Genomic DNA, 25425 nt, shown 5'->3' on the forward strand with positions numbered 1-25425 from the left:
ATGTCCCTGAGACCATCATAATTTTACTAAAGGGTTTCAGGGATATCACTGAATATGAAAATTGTTATCATTCTTAATCATATTTTGAATTATGAGACCAAAGATAGGAAAAGTATGCGAAACATCTGACAAAAACTAAATCATGGGTCATTCATATTTTGCATTTTTTTGCAACTGTATTAATATATGAAGCATTTTGTGTAACTTTGTTTCGATTATTATAAGATTGATATTTGAACAAAGAACAAGCAAGTTTGCGTGTTATTTACTTAAATTATATTAACTCACAACAATTTCCAAATTTTTACTAAAACAATTGTTATCTTTTTCAGAAAAGGCAATAAAACACTCAAAAATGAATTTCCTAATCATATCTCTTCAACTCAAAGATAAAGAAAATCTTACAATCCTATAAAAATTTAAAGCACTTTAATGTCATTTCTCGATTAAATTTTCAAAAGGCCCTATCTGCATAGGAAACCCATGAGGGATAGGTTGTTTTGAAAATTTAATCTAGATTTGTACTCTATTTTGGGCAGGATCTTATAAGGCAGGTACAAATATTTTTAAAAGTTAAAACTTTGAAATTTCAATGGAAATTCAAGTGCAATCAGCTGAAATCAATTTAAAATGCATTTCCCTGCGTTTAGAATCATTTTTAGCATGTTTGGGTTTATTCAAAAATTTCCGGAATTTTAGAAAATTTTCGATGTACAGTACCGCAAAAAGATTTTTTCGCTAAAATTTTTGGTTTCGTCAAATCTTAGATTTTTTTAAAGCTAATGACTGCAAAACAACTAAACTAGTGTAAAATGCATTTTAAAACACTTTTCTCCTTTCAGTGTTATGGCTTGTTATTTAAATTTGTAAATTTTTCAATTTTTTCCCGGATTGTTCTGAACACTTGGCGATCGATTCTCTTTGCAAAAATAGGCCGATGGTCGAAATTTGAGCCAAATGTCTTTTTCTTCACATAGTTCTGTCCGAAGCACCAACTGTGCACGAAAAAGTGCAAATTTGAAAATTACCCTCTCCGTTCCTGCTCAAATTTGGCAGAGCTGTTGATACTATCAAAACATGCAAGAATTCCGAATTTCATCCAAATCGGACCACCCCCTCCATTTTTGTACCCTCCCAAAAAAATCGACTTTTTGGCGATTTTTGATCAAACCTCCTAGTTTCAAACAGCGATAGCTCAGGAACCACAAATCTTAGAAGGTTGGTCTCAGACTCAATTTTGAAGGAAATTGAACGTAGAATCCATTTCCGTGATCAAAATGTTGATTAATTTATTTTGTCTACCTGTATTGTGCAATTGAAAACTTTAAACGGCCGTATCTCAAAACACCCCAACTTATTTTTTTTAATTGACCTCACCATCGTGTTCCCCGGCCAATTTTACATAAGAATCACTTATCGACAGAAATGAATATGTTTCGTTCCAGAGATATCGAATTTTAAAGTTTTGTGTTTTCAAGATTACCTACATCAGCTTCATTCGCCGCATCTGCTAGAAGCACACAGGCGGGCTGATCCATAACTGCTACCTGGTGTTCTGTGAGATGATCAATTTAATTTTTATTTTTATAATTTTACGCAAATATTTATTCAAATGGCTAATAGGGGAAATTCTCGTATGTTTGGCAGGTTAAGTCCTCGCTCCTAGTTTTGTCCAATTTGCTCATTTTCACTATTTAAGCAACAATTTTTTCAAAACTGTTGATAGAAACTTGCTTGTTCACTTCTTATTGAGCTATTTATCTTTCGATTTCAGTTGAAAATCAGCTGTAATTGAATGCCAAAGCGCTGATATGGCAACATTAGAGGAACGCGGGAATTTGATGCTGTACCCCTACCTTGATCAATCTATTTTTGTGGAAGGAATATTTATTGGGTTATTATGAATGCACCGTTTTTTAACGTGTTGCTAACCGTTTTAGAGTACCTACGAGGCCATGACTAGGGCCTTTATCATGGGCGGTTGCAAAATAGTGCCATCCAGCAAAAACCCCAAAACCTGCTTTATTATTATTATTATTATAGTTTATTATTGACACTTTACCATAATTTGGCAAATCTGATTTATGGTCTAAAAGATTGATCATATTAAATCATTTTTATATTGTGAGCCAGCTCCATTTGATTAAAAGATGATTTTGGTCAAGGTACATTTAATTTAAAAAAAATCCTTATACGTGAGGACAGCAGCCGTATTGTGTTCCAAGAATCCAAGAATGATAGAAGAAAAACACTGTTGTTCGGATGGTGTCGAAATCATCGCAGCTAAATTTGGGGAATTAGCCGCATTGCAGCAGATCAAACCTTGTGATTTTCTTACAATTTTCAGTTTTATACTTTCCATAAATCTTTTTCCTACTCCTTGTGATCGTCCTTCACTAGAGAACAAAGTGTCAACAAATTTTATTCATTTTAATTCATATTTTTTACTCAATAATGTATCGTGCACTTATTGTTCAGTGTTACTAACAAGATTAATTGCATTTTCCTGCTCGCTCCGTCGGAATCCAATTCTGCCCTTTACTAAGTGTCGTTATTGCTCTGTCCTGTGGGTTAGCACAGAAATTCACTTCATTCATTTTTTTTTGAGCAGATAAACATTCGCGATTAAACTCCAGATTCCTACCGTGTTATACAGTTAATTTGTGCCCAATTTGATAAAGATTATTTATGATGAAATATTATTTCAATAAATGACCAGGTAGCAGTTATGGATCAGCCCGCCTGTGTGCTTCTAGCAGATGCGGCGAATGAAGCTGATGTAGGTAATCTTGAAAACACAAAACTTTAAATTTCGATATCTCTGGAACAAAACATATTCATTTCAGGCGATAAGTGATTCTTATGTAAAATTGGCCGGGGAACACGATGCACAATGGATCCAGGTGTGACAAAAATCAAAAAATGAAAGTTAAATTTCAGTAGTGTTAGTATTTTTCTATTTTTTCTCATACCTTCAAAAACACTTTCCCAAATTTTGAGCAAGATTGGATGGAATTTGAATTTTTGGCGGCTTTGAGAGTGCAGACATTTTTGTTATTTCTAGTAGCTGAAACTTCAAAATTCGCAAAAAATATTTTTTCTTAAAACTTGCATAACTCAGCCAATTTTAAACCAAATTTGATTCTTTTGGCTGCATTCGAAAGGTATTTAAAAGTTGTTAATTTTACTGTTCTTGGAATTTTGATTGACCCCTCCCCCCTTTTAAGCTATTCAAACGAAAGAAAGCATTAACTATTTTCAAGATTTTTTCGAATTTCAACTCTTCAGGAACAATTTTGTACGGGTGTGACCAAAGTCTCGTATGCAGTTTCTGTCATGAAATTTAATGTACTTTCAGACTGTGTATAGCAAATTTTGCTCATACTTGCTCGAAAGATCAAAATTTGCATGTTTCTAAAAAAAGTCAAAGTGGATCTACTCTACTCTATTCACGAATCGGATCAAAAAGTCAGATATGGCAATCGCCTTATGATTTTTCTTCATATTCAAGAATTCAACAAATGTACTAAAATAATACTGGATTTTGGATTTCTTAGTGTACCAAGATTCTCCCCCCCCTCCCTCGTCTTTTTTTATGACTTGGTTAAATATTCCAGTTGGAATGACTGAAAACTTCAACGGCGAAAATACTTTCTATCGTAAAATTACACATGTGCTTGTGTGCTATCTTGTGACCCGTCTGCTGTAAAAAGATAGGACGTGTCACAAGATAGCACACAAGCTACGATGTGTATCTGCGTGGAGAATTATTGGAACAAAGTGATGCGGGCAGTGATAAACATATTAGTGAATGAGCACCGTCATCAGGGGTGACATTGGGTCTGGTGGGTGAGATACAGTCATACAAAATTGCTAAAATTTGTATGACCCAATCTCACCCCCAGACCTAATGTCACCCCTGATGACGGTACATACTTTTTTTTGGTACGATAGATTTTCTTGTGGGAATCCTAACCATGCAAGATTTTTTTTCAACTGTCCCAAAAAGTTTTCCTCTTCCTAAAAGCAGATTTTAACCTACATATTTTTATGTGTAGCTTAGTACATAAAAAGCAGAGCAGACCTTGGCTCTAGTCGTGGATGAAGAGAGGAGAAAAGATGGGAAATAAAAAAAAAATGAAATTTTTATTCTCAACTTTTCAAATTAAAATGTATCACAAATTACTCTAATTAATAACTCTAATGCAAAAAAGTTAATGATTTATTAATTTTGTAGGTGACGATCTTTGTTTTGCACCCTAGTATTTGGAGAATATTCGAAAGGGGAAGGAGATAAAAACTTGAAATCAAATTTTCGTTGGGCTGAACACAAATCTAGAGTTTTTTTTAAAGGTCCTTTAATTTATATTGTTTCACCTTTAAAAAACTCTAGAAATTTCTTCTGATCTTTTTCTACCTAAACTACAGATACTACTAAAATGTGCACAGTTAAAATGTTATGATAATCTCATAGAAGCCAAATAACACTTTTCCTCAAATACACAAATTTTGGAACACCCTATTAACTGGACCACCCTAACGTTACTACTGTACTGACCCTGATCAACTTTTCGGAAGATAACAAAGCTGTTATTTAAAAGTGTGGTATCTACGAATTTTGTTTAACAAAATTTCGGTTATGGATCATTGTGATATGGTACCACCCTAACATTTTATTTGTTAAGATTTACACACACACAAAATCAAAATTCCAAGCTACTATTGATATAAAAAAATACAATTTCAGCAATTAAAAAAAATATTTAAAAAATAATAATTTATGAACCACCCTAATGTACTTAGATTTTATTTCATGAAAAAATAAATGTATTTTTTTAATTCAGCTGCCCAAAATCACCCCAATATGACATATTTGATAGAATATCTGACATTTTTTAATTTTGTCACACCTTTGTTCGGAGAGGATCCACTGTGCGATGGTGAGGTCAAATCAAAAAAATACGTTGAGGTGTTTTGAGATACGGCCGTTTAAAGTTTTCAATTGCGCAATACAGGTAGAAAAAATAAATGGATTCTACGTCCAATTTCCTTCAAAATTCAGTCTAAGACCGACCTTCTAAGATTTGTGGTTTCTGAGCTATCGCCGTTTGAAACTAGGAGGTTTGGTCAAAAATCGCCAAAAAGTCGATTTTTTGGGGAGGTACAAAAATGGAGGGGGTGGTCCGATTTGGATGAAATTCGGGATTCTTGCATGTTTTGATAGTATCAACAGCCCTGCCAAATTTGAGCAGGATCGGAGAGGGTAATTTTCAAATGCTGTTCCGCTTCAGATGGAATGACCCTTAATAGACATTGGAAATTTGGAAAGTAGATAGATTGTCCACATTGTTCAACCGAATCCAGGCTGAGCTAAACCAACTCTTTCCAGGCCATAATCCAAGATGAGACCCATTTCGGTTGCGGTTCCATTGCATCAAAAGCATGGGAATCCCAGTGTGGGCAGCTCAGACCTCATACCTACTAGCAATGGGTCCACGATTCCAGTCAGCGAAGAAGAATGTTTACCCCGTCGCATGGGCTAGCCCAGTCGCAGCGCAGATTAAATCGCTATTTCGAACGCTAATCTGACCGTGACTTTTTCGTGATTTTGAGCCAGTCGTTTTCATGGCTGTTTAGCTCTGGCTGCTGTCTAAGTCGTGGATAATCGGAAAACGAGAGGGACGGGGCCCACGATCTTCGAAATGGGACACCGTTAATTCCAGCTTTTTTTTGTTGTACTTCCAGTTCTGGTTAACTCAAACAATTGGTGCGCGGCAGATGTCGTGACCGTTTTGCTGGGCTTTCGTTTTAAAGGGCCACGAAGAAATTGTCACTAGTAGACACGACGCGAGAAAGCAGTCGGTTTGGAAAACGTGATTGTCGATCTAATCGAGCTGAAATTGTAACCGGTCGTTAAGTATCGCGCGTCTCCACGTTACAAAGTCCAAGTCAGCATGAGGGTTTGGACTTGTGTACTCATTAAAAGGGCTGTGATTTAATTTCCAGCGCTGAAATTCGAAACCCTTCAATCAACTCCGAGCAATCGATTCATTTTCAGCCCTTTCTGTCATGCCGTTGACGAGCACTGACTGGTCTGTTCGTCAAGAAACGATGTCAAGGCTTTGCCTGTTACTGTCTCGCTGCAATCAATTACCCATCATCTGTTGGTGCGGTGGGCTTGGTGTAACGACAATTCTCCTCACCAAAGTTGTTCTCGGTTGATCGATATCAAACATTGAGTCCCGGTTTCGAGTGCCAATCAACGTGTGTCAATCGAGCGGGTGACAATTTTCAATTACAGTGATTCTTTTATTTTATTTATAGCTGTGTTCTATTTTGTACTATTTTACAAATTGATATTTGTTCAAATTCGTGACACTGAGAGAGCACCTCAACTGAAGTCAACAACCTGGGCGATCTGGAGCAAAACAAAATTTCACTGTTCACATAATTAGCCAAGGCAAATATAGTAATTTAAAAAATTAAGTCCCTCCACTTCTCCATTCAGGGAGGTCGACGCAACTTCTGCTCAGCCATCGTAGAAAAGTAAGCAGAAATCACACCAATTACGAAAGGGAAACCGCGGCCCCACACGCCACGGAATCTGCAATGTCCAAGCATGCCCAAACGCACGCGGCTTGAGATATTCACACGCCACACAACCTCGGCACGGCACACGTGACTTGAGTTCCCAAATTGGACGACCGCTGTCTAGGATGTCCAGCACTGCTGGACGGGTAATTCCAACACAGCAGAACCTCGCTATTTTGAAAACTATGCAATCGTAACTTCAACTCAGTCCAACAAGTGAATGCCAAAGTGTCCAACTAACAAGTTCCACCCTGCCTGACTGTCTGGGACAGTGACTACCGTTTCTGTGGCGCGCGTGTTAAGTAATTAGCCTCTTCCAAGTCCGCATTTACCTCGCAAACCAAAGCGGGGTTTTTGGAATGTCCAGTCCATACATCCGACCTCCTCGAAGGCCTATCCAGACCATACCAGATCATTCAGCGTTCAGAGACCCTGCCAGCGAGAGTGGTGATCTGCACTAGTCTCGTCTGACAGCCGGACAGACAGTTGGAATGTGTGTGAGCGTGTGTGCGTGTGGGCATAAATCAAACACGAACGCGTGCTGGTTATTGTTTGACTTTGAACTTGAACGCGTGCGTTCAAGCCTCGCGAGTACGGCGAACACGGAGAAGCTGCTCTCGCCGTAGATCGTCGCAGCATTGCGCGAGCTACCCGTAGACGATCGAGCCTTACCATGTGAGAGCATGAAGTTGTTTAAATTATGGCGATTAGTTAAGTTCGTGAGTGTAAGCAAATCCGGATTGGCGGAACTGCTGGGCAGGTTTTTCCCGCGAGAAATGAAGTAATTTCGATTGATTTGGAAATCGGTATGAGGAAAGCTGTTATATTTTAATTGTTTTTAAATGGCCACTAAATAAAGAAATGCGATTAGATCGGCACAGGGCATGAACGCGGATTTCTTTGGTTGTGGATGTGTAAATTGCGATCATTTTTAAGTGATTCTTGAGATTTTTTTTATGAAATAACGTTTCCGAGATATCGTCTGTTGAAAATTACAGGCTACAGGTTTCGTGCTGGATTTCTCGAAATAAAAAAATAATGACATTTTGGTCTAGAAATTCAGATTTGGTTGTAATACAAAGAAACAGTTGAATACTTAGTAATCGCCAAAAATTTTAAAGCATTTAAGTTATAATAAAATATTAAAAATCAGCACAAATTTGGCTTATTATGGAATTTTTTTTTATATAATGTTGTACAAAACAATAAATTCTTAATTGATATTAATCCCGTAAACATTGACTGGATTTAATTTTTCTTTGGCTCCATTTCTTTTTTTTTGTTTATTGTTCTGACATTATCAAAGATATAAAAACATATTTCTATTCTTATAACATATAAATAAAGAAAATAAATTCAATCAACTTATTTAATGTGAATCATATTGGATAAAGAACTTTGGTTAATTTGGCTCAACAAATTACATAAAAAATTTCAATTTGAAATGCTTTTAAGCCATCTATACTGCTGTGCTTACTCAAATTGTTTAGTCTGGATTATCATCAGTGAATGGTAATCATCTAATTCTCCCATATTGTTTTGGTCACCGAGAAATGATGTTAATTTAATTTTAATCGGACTTGAGCATGATCATGAGCATGAGCATGAGCATGGTTGACTGCCAATGAGCTGCTACTCCGTTATTGACAGATCAGCTGAAGTTAAACAATGAATCAAAAATGATCAGTGGGAGCCAACCATCCGTTCACTGCTTAACCTCTGAAGATCCCTACTTTATTAGTCAATACCGGCGCCCTCCCAAGAAGCCTGCAGTTCAACGAAAGGGAGGAATGTTAGTCCGATAGTTGAAGTTGCAGACTCATCAAGCACATAGTTTTTCGCTATATACTTGTTGATACCGCTTGAGACCATTGAATCCACAGCATCTCCTTCAAGCATCACGTGATTAATATTTTTTTGAGTTAGTAGGATAGGGTATTGGCTTTTCGATGCCTCCCGAGCTACGACGCTATGGGGAGGACTTTCATAACAGACCCGTCGGCGAGCCTTCCGAGCAACGATGCTAGGGAAGGTCTTTCTGGTTAGCACACAAAATCACTCACACACAGTTATTTTGCTCCACTATTAACTCGACGATCCAAATTGTCAGTGCGTCTTTCGATCATTATATAGAAATGGCTTTTTCACCGCAAAAAAATAAAACCTTATTCGAAAAATTTAAACACAATCCACCCGACGCCGTGCCTTGCGATGATATAGGAAGGGCTTTGAAAATCACAAAACAATAAATTAAGTCACACACAGTTCACGACAAAAGGCACACAAAAAAAAATCACTTTTCACTCCGAATATTTTTTAAAACACCTTTACAAATTATGCACTCACCCCATACGAACAGCGACACAAAAGCACACAAAAAAATTAACCTGAATAATCACGACTTCGCGTCCCCACTTCCAGCGCACCAATGATGCTATTATTCGATTACCACAATCACTCACCCCATACGAACAGCGACACAAAAGCACACAAAAAAAAATTAACCTGAATAATCAAGACTTCGCGTCCCCATTCCAGCGCACCAATCTTAATTTTAATCGGACTTTTTCGGTGAAAACTGACACAAATTTTAGAAGAAAGATGATCTAATTCTGTAATTTCAAGCATTAAAAACTTAACATATGTATTGAAACACGGTTTTAATGATCATTTCAAAAATATCCCAGAACCGTTAAAAAATTCAAAACCTTGGAAAAATGGACATCCTATACACGCTAATTAGTGACATTTAGAAAACCTGATTTTCATCGTTTTGATTTTCTTGTGAGGCTATATCTCAGAAACAAACTGTCAAATTTGCAAAGTTTCATAGAGAAAATTGCAGGAAATTTTCTTAACTTTTCAAAAATATTTTGTCAGGGGTGGCTTTCCTTAACAAAGTGTTTAAAAATAATAAAAATGATTAAAAAATCCAAAAAATATTACCTAAAAGTGACTATAATTCCAAAACAGTGCAATTTATCAATAAATCGGTTAAGTACTTTTTCGATCGCAAATTTGATTTATTTTTTATTTTGTTGATCTCCTTTCCGATATTTAAAAAAATCTATTATTTCTCTGGAACCAGATGTTGCACTATCATGCACTATGGCTCAAAAGATGTCTTTTTGAGTCCAAGAGTCCAATAATAAAAATATATAGAAAAAAATCGAACATTGAAAACTGCTTAATATACGGATCTAGAGTTTTTATTTTTTGCTTTTTGGGTGTTTTTGAAACCGCCGAAAAGCAAACAATGAAAATTTTGGTTATTGGACCTTAAAAAAACTCCAGACAATTTCATAAGTGTACGTACCCAATACCCATTTTGTATGACCAGCCCACAAAATTGTATAGAGATTTGTAAGGAAAACTAATGATGCAAAATGGCTTCTTTTGTCATAGGGAATGTATGGACATAGTTTCATTCAAATAAAAAAAAACATGTTAAGTCGATTTGCATAAACGTACACAGAAAAAAAAAATCATGGTAATATTACATCTGGGAAGGGGTACATCTTTTATGTCAGAAAAAAGGTGTAATTTTACCTCTGGAAATGTGTAATTTTACCACTTTTCTGTTGTAATGTCACTTTTTCAGTCTAAATTGAGGTAAAATTACATCATAAAAGAGGTAATATTCAACCTTCCAAAATTAAAGCTTCCAAATTTACATTATTTTTTTCTGTGTAGAGAAATGCTCAAAAACCAAAATATTTTTCGTTTGCAGCTATGCAGGTTATGTTTTCTTCAATGTATTTTGATTTGCATAATTTGTGAAATTTGTGTACGAATTCCGCCATTTAAAAGAAATGTGCTTTTGTAAATAAATATAGCTGTTTCAATTCAGTTTTAGTTCAGTTTCAAACCATTACTGAAGTTGTTATCGTATAAAGCTGAATTAATGGTTTGAAACTGAACTTTAACGTAATTGAAACAGCTATATTTATTAAGTCTTTATCACCCTACACAACAAACCCTATCAGAAAAAATGTCGATAAACATTGAACTTGAGTACTGTTCAAACAACGTAATATGCAATCAGAGCGTTTTTTAAAAGCATGCTACTGCGCTTAGTAACACTACTTTTCCGTTGTTTACCTAGCCAATCTGTTTCGTTACGTTGCGTTTATCGATCGGTACTGAATCACAGCACTTTTTTGAAGCATCATATAGTTTTGTGATAACGCAGTGTGTCAACATCATGCTGAAAGCTTTTTTAATGGATGGAACTATAAAAGGTTTTTGTATCAGATTGGTATCAATCACATTTTAGTGATTTTATACGATTCTCAGGAAATTGAAAGCGTGAGTCATGAGATGTTAAAATTCTTATTCAAATCGATTCAATTCAGAATCTTTTCACATTTCACTCATTTGAGCATCTCGTGCCCATAACTAAGTCCATTAGCCGGTTTCTAATCGATCATTTTTATTCGCTAGTTCATCAACAAATGCACCGCCCGACACGATCATCATTGCATGGTTGGGAAGTGGGTTTTGGGTGCCACCCGAGTACCCCGAATTGAATGGGAAAAACTTTTCCCATCGCGTTGAATTGTAAAGCAGCTGAAACCGCGATGAGCACGCTTTCTGTGACTGTGTGATTTTTACACTAGGTTACAGAATTAGTGAAAGTGTATTGATCATGTTTTTTTTAATTTAAGTTAATATAGTTCTTTCTTTGCTATGATATTTGAATATTGTTTCGATATTTAAAATCATCATTCTTTAAAAATATTATTAAAATTTCATATTCGTTTTTAAACCGTTTCAAAATATTGCATACCAGTGTAATTTCACGTGGGCTCGTAAACCGATTGCGGCTTCCATGCACACACGTGGTAAAACAATGCTGTGGGTGGAAGTGTGTGCTTGTGTGGGTGCGTACGCCCAACCACCATAAAACATTTAACGATTTACGCGCTACTTGCACGATGCAGTAAAAAGGCATGCCAAATGGAAGTTTATTTAGTACTGGAAAGTCCCCCCTCCCCCTTTCGAGTGTGTTTGTTTGTTATGCGTGTGTGTAAATGTTTGAACAACGAGATGAAGTTTGAGTTGACGGCCTAATTACAGGGAGCGAAAATGTGGAGTAATTAGAGATAGCAGGTAGGCACTAGGGGGAGGAGGGAAGCAAAAGTCGGTGAAAAGTACACTTATTTAGTAGGTGAGATCAGGTTTTCCGTGCACAGCAGACATCATCAGGTGGGAAAAACAATGGCAAAGGGAAATCTGCAATAATGGTTGTGTTCGAAAGTCGAAACCGTATTGGTTTGAAAAGGTCAGAGTCGCGGCACGCAAACATTATGCACGGAGAAAAAACCGTTCTGAAATTCATGAACAAATGTGCATGCAATCGCGTACTTTCGATGTTCATGAAATCGTGAACTTGTTCATGATATCATGTAGAAAAAAACATGATATCGTGCACGTTGTTCACGAAATCGCGAACTGAATCTTATGTCTGAAAAAGCTTTCCTGTTTCGTGCTGCTTGCCAACAGAACATGGTTTCGAAACGCCATCTACTTTTGACCTGTTTTGGTCTAGGGAGCTTTCTAACATCTCATGCACTTACACAAACTCAACGCAGTCTTTTGTTCGTGTTTGGAGTGGAACGAATTTTGACGTGTTCTAACATGTTTTTGAAGATCAATCCACATAAAGCCATAACCAAACATTCTGATTTCTGTTTTTATACAATTAGTCTCTTTAGATTAAGCTAATTTTGTTATATGGGGGTCTCTTCATAACATTTTTATAATTTCACATTATTTCGAAATTGCCATGATTAAATTTGTTAGAAATTTCTAGATTTTTCTAGTCCTATAAGCTATTGTCATTCATATGTTCATAAGTTCAAACAAATGAAATGGGAATTAAGTTAGCAGTAGGATAAAAACTAAGAATTTTATTTTAGATATAAATTTTAGAATTTGAAAATTCTACAATTTTAGAATTTTAGAATTTTAGAATTTTAGAATTTTAGAATTTTAGAATTTTAGAATTTTAGAATTTTAGAATTTTAGAATTTTAGAATTTTAGAATTTTAGAATTTTAGAATTTTAGAATTTTAGAATTTTAGAATTTTAGAATTTTAGAATTTTAGAATTTTAGAATTTTAGAATTTTAGAATTTTAGAATTTTAGAATTTTAGAATTTTAGAATTTTAGAATTTTAGAATTTTAGAATTTTAGAATTTTAGAATTTTAGAATTTTAGAATTTCAGAATTTTAGAATTTTAGAATTTTAGAATTTTAGAATTTTAGAATTTTAGAATTTTAGAATTTTAGAATTTTAGAATTTTAGAATTTTAGAATTTTAGAATTTTAGAATTTTAGAATTTTAGAATTTTAGAATTTTAGAATTTTAGAATTTTAGAATTTTAGAATTTTAGAATTTTAGAATTTTAGAATTTTAGAATTTTAGAATTTTAGAATTTTAGAATTTTAGAATTTTAGAATTTTAGAATTTTAGAATTTTAGAATTTTAGAATTTTAGAATTTTAGAATTTTAGAATTTTAAAATTTTAGAATTTTAGAATTTTAGAATTTTAGAATTTTAGAAGTTTAGAATTTTAGAATTTTAGAATTTTAGAATTTTAGAATTTTAGAATTTTAGAATTTTAGAATTTTAGAATTTTAGAATTTTAGAATTTTAGAATTTTAGAATTTTAGAATTTTAGAATTTTAGAATTTTAGAATTTTAGAATTTTAGAATTTTAGAATTTTAGAATTTTAGAATTTTAGAATTTTAGAATTTTAGAATTTTAGAATTTCAGAATTTTAGAATTTTAGACAAACAAACACACAAACACACACACACACACATCTCTCACTATATGACATGAGTCCGTGTAGTCCATGTGTCCGTGAGTCCATGAGTGTCAGTGTTACCAACGCGCCACGAAAATAAAGGTTTGAACTTGTCAAACCAAAATGTCAAACATGAAAAGAAGTCTGAAACCAATGAGGATTTACTGTGTTTAATTTAATGTGATCAAATGGTTTGGTTGTTTTTTTGTATGCGTATTTAAATATAAAAAAACATTCCATAAAACAAATCAAAAGTTTTTATTTAATTTATTTTTTATCGTTGCGGAATATCTGAACGGTATCCCGTTTTCGCGTCTCGTTTTCTCTGCACGTCCCCAAAAAAAGCTTAGTCGTCCGTCATCGCCTGTCATCAAAACACGTTGAAACGCGATTTCTTGTCAAAGTGCCCGAGTGTCCAGCTGAAATGGACCGTTTTTTAAACACTGGCCACTGTCCTGGTCCCGGTCTATATTCCGTTGGTCAAGATCTGCGTGTGTTTGGTATGTAATTGTCATTTTTTAGATTATTTTATGCTGATGAAGAATATTCTTTGCAGAACAAAAAATAGTTTCTAATCGATCGATTTTCGATGCGTCGTTCTCGCAGGAGCGTCTGAAACTTCCGGAGTTGCAGGCTGTGGTCTGCCTTCACAGATTCCAAAGGTCGTTGTTTTTTTTCCCCGGGGACACGGCGGTGACCGGCCGAAAGTGGAATTGGTCCGTTTCAAGCTCAGAGGGACCGTGGTATCTGGGAGAATCTTCTTCGAGGGAGAGCAGATTTAAGCGGAATCGGTGCAAGCAAATTTAAGTGAATGTTATTGTAAAAGATTGTGCATTGTAATACATGTAATATTGTGAATAAAGTCTAATTTTGTGTTGTAGTTGTTTTTAAGTAAAACAAAAGTTTTGATGAAAACAATATTCAGGAAGCATGAAATTTGCATTACCCACCGCTAGTGGTGTGAACGATAATCAGATGGCGCTGTTACCGTTTCAAAACGCTTAAAAGCTTTAAGCTTAAAAAATAGGGGATTAGAAAAGCTTAGCATCATGAACAAACGTTCACGATTTGCGTTTTGTTCATGGAAAGTGTTCATGGTACGTTTTCGTTGAATATCACGTTGTTCCCGATTTCGTGGTACATTGTTCATGATTTTCGGAACGGTTTTTTCTCCGTGTGGGGGTAATAGCGATATGCAGGGCACTTAAAGTGATAAGAAATGTAAACGAATGTGGGAGCAATTCTCTGGAAAATCGTTTTTCTTATTAGAGTTACTCATAAAGTCAACATTCATGTGTTTAGTCAATCCACCGTTCCAATCAAAATGATATTGAAAAGTGTTACTTTTCAATACAAGTATTTAAAAGTCCAACTTTATAGCACCAAATTGAGTGCTGAAATGTAGAGATTTTAAGCCTTTTAAGCTTTTAAGTATTACTTGTTGATTCTGATATTTCTGGTGGGAAAAAATAAGCCGTTTCGTCATTCGGAATGACAGAAGAAGTTTCACAACGGTTTTGCAAAACATAAGTTTTACAAGTTTCATACGCCGGGACCCGTGGTGTAGGGGTAAGCGTGGTTGCCTCTCACACAGTCGGCCTGGGTTCGATCCCAGACCGTCCCGGTGGCATTTACCGAGACGAGAGTTGTCTGATCACGCCTTCCGTCGGACGGGGAAGTAAATGTTGGCCCCGGTCTAACCTAGAGGTTAGGTCGTTAGCCCTGGGTCCTGTCTCGGTGGAGTCGCTGGTAGGCAGTTGGACTCACAATCCAAAGGTCGTCAGTTCGAATCCCGTGGTGGATGAAAGCTAAGGTGTAAAAAGAGGTTTGCAATTGCCTCAACAATCAAGCCCTCGGACACCTAGTTTCGAGTAGACATCTCGCAATCGAGAACGCCAAGGCAATGCTGTAGAGCGAATAATTTGATTTGATTTTGAAGTTTCATGACTCATTAATTTTGATAAGGTTGTCAGATCTCTAAAATAAGGGATTTTTGAACATCATTTTTGCGTATTTGAGATTCAATTTCAAAAAAGTGTATAATTTCAACTTAAGTGCTCATAACTTTTGAAAAGGTTATCAGATCTAAAATCTTTTAGATTCATTAGAGAGTTCTTCAGACTATCCTTTCAACGGAGGATCGCATGATGGATCCGGACGTCATTTTAATCAAAATATCATAGATCCGGCAAAATATGAAAAATTACCGCTCGAGTGTTCATAACCTTTGATCGGGTTACCAGATTTTCATACTTTTGTGCTCATCAGAAAAGTATTACTATATAAGTTAGGCTATATAGCCTTTTTATAAATAAATAAAATTACAGTTATTGTTTTAAAAATTGTCCTTTTAATAAACTTTTGGACTTGAGAATAAATGGTTTTCCAGCATATCTTTTGAAGTACAAACTTTATAATTTTATAAAGAGACTTAAGTGGTTACTGAATATTTTTGATTTCTTTATTTTGTCTATTTTGTTTGCTTTGAGCATGAATAATTTAGAATATAAACATATTATTTTTAATTAACTTGCAATAACTTCAAACAAGTTAAGTTATAAACATTGAGTACTTCTCCACCAACTGGCACGAAACCGAAAAAATTTGACGGACCATTCTTCAATTTGCGTGAAACTTTGTCCTATGGGGTAATTTTTGTCTCTGATCACGAATCCGAGCTCCATTTTTCGATATCTCGTGCCAGAGGGGCGTTACGACCCCTTTCATTTTAGAACATTTGAAAAAATATGTGTTTTTCTTCAATTCGCAACATGAAATAGCGATGGATTGAATATTTTGTGTTAAGGTGATTTAAATGTTAAATTATACGCCCGGTTTGATGACGTACTTAGAATACTGAAAAAAAAAAGTTTTTTACATCGAAAAAATACAAAAATATTTGAAATATTCTGCAATTTTTCGTTACTCAACTGTAAAAATTTGTGGCAAAAAACATCAAATCAAGCCTAACTTTCCTAATTTTGAAGCAAAAAGAATTACAAAATGCTTACAGTTGTACTACTACTAAAAAATATCAAAATATCATTAAACTTATGAAAATAAAATTACCTAAATATAGCTTTTGTTTATTTTCGATCTGCGGTCCCAAAATTTAAAATTTGCAAAAAGTCTAAAAGAACTTGAATTTGAATGAATTTGATTACCGTTATACAATAAATTTGAAAAAGTACAAGATTTAACAATGAAAATTTTCATTTTCAACATTTTTTTTTATTCCCCGATTTTTTGTGGCATTTTTGAAAGTGGGGAGTGGCAAAAACTTGAAATAAGTTATGCAACGGCTTTATTATTCGAAAAATATAAACAATACTATATCAGCAAAAAAAAAAAAAAACAATAAAAAATACAAAGAAAACTAGTTATTTTTTGGTAAATCTAAAGTTGCTTACCCAAGTAACAAACGATTTGCCTAATACTCTTCACAAGTTTTATTAAAGCTTTGGAAAATGTTTAGTTTTATAACAACTTTGAATTATCCTATCAAGTTCTATCATCGCTTTTCTTTCAAGATATCTTGAAAACTTTTCTAGTAGGTTTTCAAGACTGTCGGAACAGTTTTATTTATTAGTTTAAATAAGATTTTCAAGCATTCTTCTAGTGACTCAAATAAAACCATCTTAAAACCAATTGTGCTAGTAGTTGCATGTTCCAAAACCGTAGGACTTTAGCTGTCAAAAGCAACATTTCAATCATGGAGCAGCAGCAGCAGCGCAGTTGCAGGAGACATTTTGTGTGAATTTACAGATTATGAAATAAAAATTCCGTTACCATTATTGTTGCTATCTCTGTGAAAACCATTTAAAGCGAAAAGTGATTTGTTTGCGGTTAAAATTATTCAAGGAGCAGTCGAACCATGCCGTCTCTAGTTTGTGATTTTTTCTGAGGATTGAAGAAAATTAGTGTTGTGCAATGTCTATGCTGATTCGTAATCCATCATTGGATGAAAACTAACGAGGCAGCAAATGTGTTTTTTTTTTAATTATTAACTAGACTAGCGTTCAAATTAACTATTTCAACTTCCAAAACGGCATTTTCTTGTCCAAGAATAAGTTGATTTGTTCAAGAATGTTTTAAATTCACAACGGCTTCCTGAAGATAAGATTAAAACTCTTCAGTTTTAGAAATGGCTTAATTAAAACCATGAATATTTTGTTGCATGTATTGCTACGCTCAGTTTGTTCAGTGCAGTTTAGAGGTTAGGTGATCGATTAATAAGAGAATAAAAAGTGTTATTTGTGATTATTTTTTCTGTGGCGGATGAAACCTATGACAAACGTTGTAAATGTGTATGTGAAATAAAGAAAAAGTGACGAAAACCATGATCATGTTCATGATAAAGTGAAATATAGAATATGTGACGAAATAAAGCCAAACCAAATAATTGACACTTTGGAATACGTTTTGTCATGTAGTATGTTTTTCCGCAGTATTGTTAATGTTATATGAATAAAAAACAGAGCTATTATTGTGTTTATTTATTTAGAGAGAAAATTATGATCAAATCTACAGCAACAATCAAAAAGGGCGCATGCAAATTTGGAACAATTATTATTAAAGTTCTTAGACAACAGGTAACTACTCATCTAAATCCCCTTTGCGGAAGAAAGCTGGAGAGGATTGCTGTTGTTTGAGTGTCCGAGTAATGTGAACCTGAAAATTAGCTATACAGTCGAAATTTTTGTCCACCCTTTTCCCGCGTTGGTCCAGAAATTTTCACTACCCGGATCTATTTTCCACCATCGATACAAGCATGCGCTACGGCCAGTGCAACGTGTGATTTAGCCTTGGTTAAAGCAATATCAAGTCTTTCACAAGTCCTACAGTTCTTCAGAAGTCCCCACCAAGAGCATGCTTAGAATAATTACATTTAACATGGTTTTAATCAAGAAAAGAATGGTTTAACGATTTTCGCCATATTGAGAGGCAAGAAATTGGGCAAAAAATCGCAGCCATGTTGAATATTTGAGAGATATCAGAAATTAAACGTATTTTGGCATGAAAATCTTGTAGGTTATTTAAAGATTCAACAAGGCGAGCAGTATTTTTTCGAGGCATCTTGAAAAATTATTCGATCATTTTTTAATGGCATGAACTTTTTGGATATGTTCACTAAATTATGCATGTTTTATTTTTCAATATAGCATTTTCCTTGTAAATTTTTGTCTTGTATAATTTTCTAATACTTGTTTATCAAGTAGGGTACACCATAAGACAGAATGGTTTTGATGATAATATTTTTGAATTCAATAAGATCTAGTTAAGGCACGTTTGGTTTTCTTCAAGAGCTGTTCCATTTATATCTTGATTTATTTCAGTCGCTAAGAAGTCTTCCAGGATACTCCAAAACCATTTATCATTTACACAAGATTTATTTAATTCAGCAAGAGTCTTTGAAGACATTGCTAAAACTTATCTGCTAGATTATATCGTTTTAAAACATCCTTGAAAATTGATCTTCATAACCTCCTAAAATAGTCCACTTTGCACTTAACTCAGCTTTAACTCGTGTTTAATACAGCATGTAGGACTAAAATGTTTTATAACCATTTTTGGCCAACGACTCTTAATAATCTCTTCTAGATCGTTTTAAAACTTAAATTGTTACTTGGGTAGAATAGCATAAAAAAAACATTGGAATTTTTTTTGATTTTATTGGAGGGTTGAGAGTATGTTGAAATGTAAATTTCGTACTACAAATGGTCATTTAAGAGTAAAAATGATAAAATTGTTTTGCAATATGAGTTTTAAGAACGTTAAATCGGAATTTTGTTTGAAATTTCATCACAATCGGTAGTTCCAGTACATCGGTTTCTTCGCAGTTGAAAATTTGGTAAAGACTATAATTTTTAGAAGGCTGGTGATGTTCTGTCACTGTTTTGGTTTTTTTTCGAGATATTATACAAAATGACATAAAACGATAAACGATTGTGGACGGTGGAGCAGCTCGAAAGCCATTTTTTTTCAATGTTCAATGTGTATTTTTTGTGCTCTAATTAAGATTACATTAATTGTTGTGATTTTAAAAGCCCTTCCTATATCCTCGTTGATCAGAAGGCACGAAAAGTGATTAATTGTGCATTAATTTTTCATATAATTTGTTAAGTTTCCACGGTGAAATAGTCATAGTCTTATGGTCGCATTACCTACCACAGTGAATCCTGACCTCATACCCATCTTACTAACCCATCAAAACTCATGTGATACTTTGTCGAAGACGCAGCCGATTTATCGGTCTCAGTCACTCAAGTATCGGACTAACATTCCCATCCACTTCCCCGTGTCTTACCACTGGTTTTGGCCGGCGTCGGTATTGATCAGCATGATAGAGACCTTTGAAAAATTGCGAAGGGGTGAATGGTTTCATATGTGGTCCACGGAGCAATTTTTGGGGGTCCTGGTCAATAACGAAGTAGCATCTATGGGTAGACACCAATGCTATGCTATATTATACAAAATGATGAAATTAAATGGATAAAGAGTCAGATAAATTTAAAAGTTCAAACTGACACAATTATTTCATTTATTTCTGGCAGCTTTAATCTTCTTGGTCATTCGTTGCGCTCCATGTTATTAACTATTCACACACATAAAGAAATAAAAAAATATCCAATTCTAACATCAGATTTTGCAGAGAATTCTTCGCATATTGATTCATTGAACAAAAGCCGTACGGTATCCGTTACTTCCTAGAATAGTTATGTGCTACCTACCTGCATGTAGTTCACCTCGCTCGGCAATCTACTGATCATTCGTTTGTTTCTTCTTCCTCACACAGGTAACGAATGGAACGGCCACCACGTCCTCCGACACGATGAACGACGACAACTATTCAACCACGACGGAGCTGCTCCGCATCCCTGACCAAACCAGCTCGGACGGGGACGATCGCAGCAGCGTAATCGTACAGCTGAAGGCGGGCTCCTCGGCAACCCTTCCGGCCGGAATCGGTGGCAAGAAACGTCGAACTACTGCCGCCGCCGGCGGCGTCAACGCCCTGGACGGGGTCATCAGCACCAAGAACCACCTGAAGCTAGTCAGCAAGGAGCTCGAGTGGGAGCGTCGCTTCCGGGACGATCAGCTGTCGCGGATACTGAAGGCGCTGATCTACTTCGAGGCGCGACTCCAGAGCGAACACAAAGCCATCCGGCAGCAGCTGCACGAGAAGGATGACGTCATCAACCGGCAGAGCGACACGATCAACCGGATGAAGCGGAAGCTGGGCGAGGACAGTGGGGACGGCGGTGAGCTGCCCGAGGTGGCGCAGTTTTGTCCGCGGTGTCGCAAGAACTACTACGGGGTGGAGTTCCGCTGCAGTGGAACGCAGACGGCGGAGTACCGGGAGGATGGTCGGGAGAGTGTGAATACGGGTAAGAGTTAAGGTGATTTAGTTTGTGGAGGGAATAACTTGATACCTGCTCTTCTTTCAGAGAACCTCTCGCTGAACAGCGTCGAGTACGCCTCGTCGAGCGAGGACCAGGACTCGTCGCTGTACGTGCTGCGCGCCAACTCGTTCAAGGACGCGCGACGGAGCCGCAAGTACACCAGCAAGCGCTCCTACCAGGGCTACTCGCGGCCATCGCGGCAGTGCAGCTTCAAGAGTACGGCGAGTAGCGTCAGCAATATGGGTGTCGGCAGCGGAAAGCCTCCGATTGACGGGATGGCTGGTGGTGGCGCCGAGTGCAACGAAACTTACGAAAACATCGAACCAAATACGAATGTGCCTAAAATTGTGATTTACGAGAATTATGAGAGCGATAAGGAGAACAAGGAGGGCGGGAATAACTACGACGTGGTGGAGCCGAGCTATTCGAACCGGATGGACTCGATGCACGGGATAAAGGGGGCGCCCTGTCCGAGGATTCTGGAGGACGGGACGGAGACGGACGGGGCGCGGACGGATGGGGAAGACGGGGAGTACAACACGCGGAAGTACACCGAGGGGATGGAGATGAAGCAGACGATCGAGACGAATGACGACTGGTACGCGAGTGCGAGCGACATGGAGGACTCGGACACGGCGCTGGGGAAGCCGTACAGCAACGCGGCGGTCAATCCGGTGCTGGAATGTGTGAACCAGGTGGGTGGATTTGTACGTTTTGATTTATGGGACCTAGATTGATCGATTCTTTTTTGTTTTAGATACTTCTCCAGCAATCGATGGATGGCTTTGGAGAGACCAACAAAGACCCGTCGTCCAGCAACGCCGAGGACGATTTGTACATCAAGGCGCAGGAACCGCCGAAGGAACCTTCCGCGGTACGCTCAAAGCGGGTCCACTTTTCCACCCAGAACAGCATGGTGCAGGTTCCTCGGATCAACCTGCAGCCATCGCCGGCGCCTCGTAAGGACGACAAGGGCTCACCAACGTACGAGATCCAGAGCATCTACAGCAACGAGTACGAACCAATTGGCTCGGAGCAGAACTCATACTCGAACTATTACGTGGACATGGAATCGAAGCTCGGTTCGGAGGATCGCGAGCGGGAGCTGGCCGCGGCGGAGAAGCGCAAGGTACCACCGGCACTGCCACCAAAGCCGGCGAATCTGCTAAAACTGCAGCAAATCTCGAAGCAGCAGCGACTGGTACAAATCAACAAGACGTCCGTGGCGAAGAGTTGTGCCAGCGATATCGCCGAGTCCGAACCAGACTACTGCTCGATCAGCGAGATTCAGGACTCGGTCAAGTGTGTTCAGATCGTGGCGGAGATCCACAAGGAGGCGTGCGAGGATGACTACTCGGTGGTCGACGAGGAGATGGAGGAGGACGTGGAAAGCAAGAAGAGTGCCGATCCGGAAGAGTCGTTTGCCGATGTGCCGAAGCTGCCGAACGTGGCGGAGATCGTTCCGCCGAAGAAGGAAAGCGGAGGGAAGTTCATCAGTCAGGACAATTACATCACCAAGTCGAATGGGGGAACGCCGGTTAAGGTTACGCCGACGAAGAAAGACGGCGAGTTTCGAGAGCAGCTGTCGGAGATCATTGCCGAGATCAACAAGCAATCCCCAGCGATTAGGAACGCCTCCAAGAAGCACGTGCCGGTGAAGGATCTTGGAATGGGCTTCCGGAATGCTAGCAATATCCCAACGCTCGGTTTCCAGTCCAAGCTGAAACCGGTTGATAAGATGAGTTTCCTCAGCAAAATGAACTCCGGATCGGTTTCGAACATCAGCTTGAACGCCAAGATCAACGGTTCACTACCCAAGCCAGCTCGACCACTCGCCCTCAAGTCAAACCTGCAGCTGAAACCTCTCAGTACAAGCCTGAACTCGTCGGGCAACTTGAACTCGCTCGTGCCGGGCAGCCCCAGCAAGACGGGCACGTTCATACCAAATCTAAGGTCACCCAGCTCGCAAAATGGCCACTCCCCCACCAAAACATCGCCACTCAAGAAGCCGACACCGGTCATCATCGCCGAAGACAGCAAATTACCCATTCAAGCGGAGTTTGATTGGTATAATTTGGACGCCGAGTACGGCAAGTCTAACAACCAGCCCGACATCATCATCGAGGCGGATCCGGTGCCACCGGGCGACGAACCACCGCTAGAAACCGACGACAAACTCGAAGAAGACTCCGCCAACGGGCACAGCTCCGAAGCCAGCGGCAGTGACCTCGAAAACGTCGAGTACAACCTGGACGAGGCGTACAAAACGCTGGCCCCGCTCGTGCAACCTCCGGACATCATCCAGCAGAAGACCAGCCCGCCCACGACCCCACTCAAGAACGGCAAGATCCCGTACAACAGCCTCTCCTTCAAGGAGCTGATGGCGCTCAACGAAACGCCCAAGATCGAGAAGATCAGCGCGGCCGCGACGGACGCCGCCAACGGGAACTACGAGCACTTCCTGGACGATTCCGGCCTCTGCTCCAAGCCGATCATCCTGCCCCGCAAGAAGCGCGTCTACTACTCGGGACCGTTCGTCTAAACTGCCTTTCTTTTTACGCACTTAAGTTGTTACATTAGTTGTTAGTATTACCCAGTGCCGATCGCATTAAGGTTCGCAAATCACGTAATTGGTGTGAAATTAGTTCAGTAGCTCAATGAAATGTCTCCCGGCCCGGTCCGGTGTACATATAAAAAGAGAAAACCCAATTTGTAATTCAATCTCCATATTTGCTGCGCGCGTGTGACGCTGCGGAGCGCAAAATTCCAAAAGTCCTAATTTGCATACACGCGGCCGAAGTTGATTTGGGTTGCCGAATAGCATCACGGCGCGTTGGCCGGCCTTGACAGGTATGCGGCCACGTGTGGCTATCCACGACCAGAATGAGGGATCGAGTAATTAGGATTAACTCGGATGTAAGGGGTTTCGAGTGAGGAGGGGCATTATTTGCCATTTCAATTATGTTGCGGGGAGGTTCGCACTGGTTGGGACGTTACTGTCCTGGAAAATTGAATTCATTTTTTTGGGATTTATGTAGAATGCGGTGGAGATAATGTGGTTGATGGCGATAATTTGACGCAGCAGTTGCGATTGGCAGATATTATTAATGCAGACTGCATCTGGTGGCCGATCTGATTGAACTTAATGCAATTCTTTCCAAACTGGTATGCATTCAGATTGTTAGTGTTCCAAATAATCCCACCAGCATTCGCGTCTCTTTTTAAATAAATTAGATTTCATGAATATTCTGTCCTACTTTTTGCCTTAATGTTGATTTTCCGCATGTTCAGGCGGTCGTTTTAAGCCATTATTGTTTTAGGAAAAAAAGTCAAAGTAGTTATGTCACAGACATAACCGGAATGGCGTATACTTACGTAAAATTTAGATATGTGGACATGTGGGTTTTCCATATATTAATTTGAAGAATTAGCTATATTCTTTAAATAGATTTACGGAATATGATCATGAATGGGAGATGGAATTCAGCTAAGGGCGTTATTTCGGGGTGGTTTTCTTTCAAATTGTATGTAGTGTTTGGTGGGAATGATGAACAAGCAGAACTCTTTCGTGGGAAAATTGGTGGCCCTAAAAAGGACCGATTAGAGTTGGATGGTGGCGTTGGTCGCAAGGCTCGGTCTTGGCATCAGGCTGCAACCGGGAGATGTTCTGTCCAGATGGGTGATAGGCCGCGGTGGATGCTGCAGGTGCTAGCGTTGTTGATGGATGCGAAACCGACAAAGTTGTTTAGGAAAGCGTGTAGTATTTGCGAATGATTGTGGTGCGAAATTTAAATTAGGCTGGTGTATCAACCAAAGTCAAAATCGGCCGATGATAACTAAAATACGAAACATACCTTCGTGACTGTGTTAGAACATTTCTACCAAAAACAAGGTCAAGGCATGTGCGCCCAAATGTCGTTGTCTGTAAAGGATCGGAAAGCAGATCAAGCTTGAGGTATTCTTTCATAAAATCAACAAATTACAAATTTTCCGGTTTGAGGATATCAATGTTAAAATCCCCAGACACAACAATCCGGATGTCCTGCTTTGCATACCAGAACAAATTCCGGATCAAGAAAGAAATTTTCTGTTTGTATGTTGCACTTGGCGAAATATACACAACAACAAACAGTGTTTGAATCCCATTTTCTGAAACTGTTGTGGCACAAATATCCCCAAACGAATCAGCCTCGAGTAAAATTGGATCATGTTCCTCACTTAACTGCTCAAGATCGTGAGGCATGGCCGTCGAAGAAGACGAATTTTTATGGAAAATTGCAACCCCCCCGGCCCTTACATTGGCACGTTTAAACTCAGCGATACAATGGTACCCCTCAATGCCCACATTAGAACAATTGTTCAACCAAGTTTCACTCAATGCCAGGAAATCGACTTTGGTGAGCAAGAAATCAGTCGAAACATCCAAATGATGAGCGTTTAAACTTTCAACGTTGAAACTGATAAGACTGGAGCTATGGTCCGTCGAATCCAGAAACTCCTCCAAAATATCGCTGTGCGTTACAAGTTGCTGATTATTCAGCCTTTGCTGTTCCGTCCTCAGATCCACTATTCGAGGTGTGTTGCACTGCTTGGCATGATAGAATTTATGTTCCCC

At 38.1% G+C, this 25425-nt stretch overlaps 1 protein-coding gene across 1 annotated transcript; it reads left to right on the top strand.

Moving 5' to 3' along the window:
• Positions 1–19947: 19947 nt before the first annotated feature.
• LOC120427903 (uncharacterized) lies at positions 19948–23779 on the top strand. The gene is made up of 3 exons (XM_039592844.2): positions 19948–20795; positions 20856–21505; positions 21568–23779. The coding sequence occupies exons 1-3, from the start codon at positions 20240–20242 to the stop codon at positions 23350–23352; spliced, it is 2991 nt and encodes a 996-aa protein (XP_039448778.1). The 5' UTR covers positions 19948–20239; the 3' UTR covers positions 23353–23779.
• Positions 23780–25425: the final 1646 nt, after the last annotated feature.

This window comes from Culex pipiens, chromosome 2, assembly GCF_016801865.2.
Source record: "Culex pipiens pallens isolate TS chromosome 2, TS_CPP_V2, whole genome shotgun sequence".
Taxonomy (NCBI): Eukaryota; Metazoa; Arthropoda; class Insecta; order Diptera; family Culicidae; genus Culex; species Culex pipiens.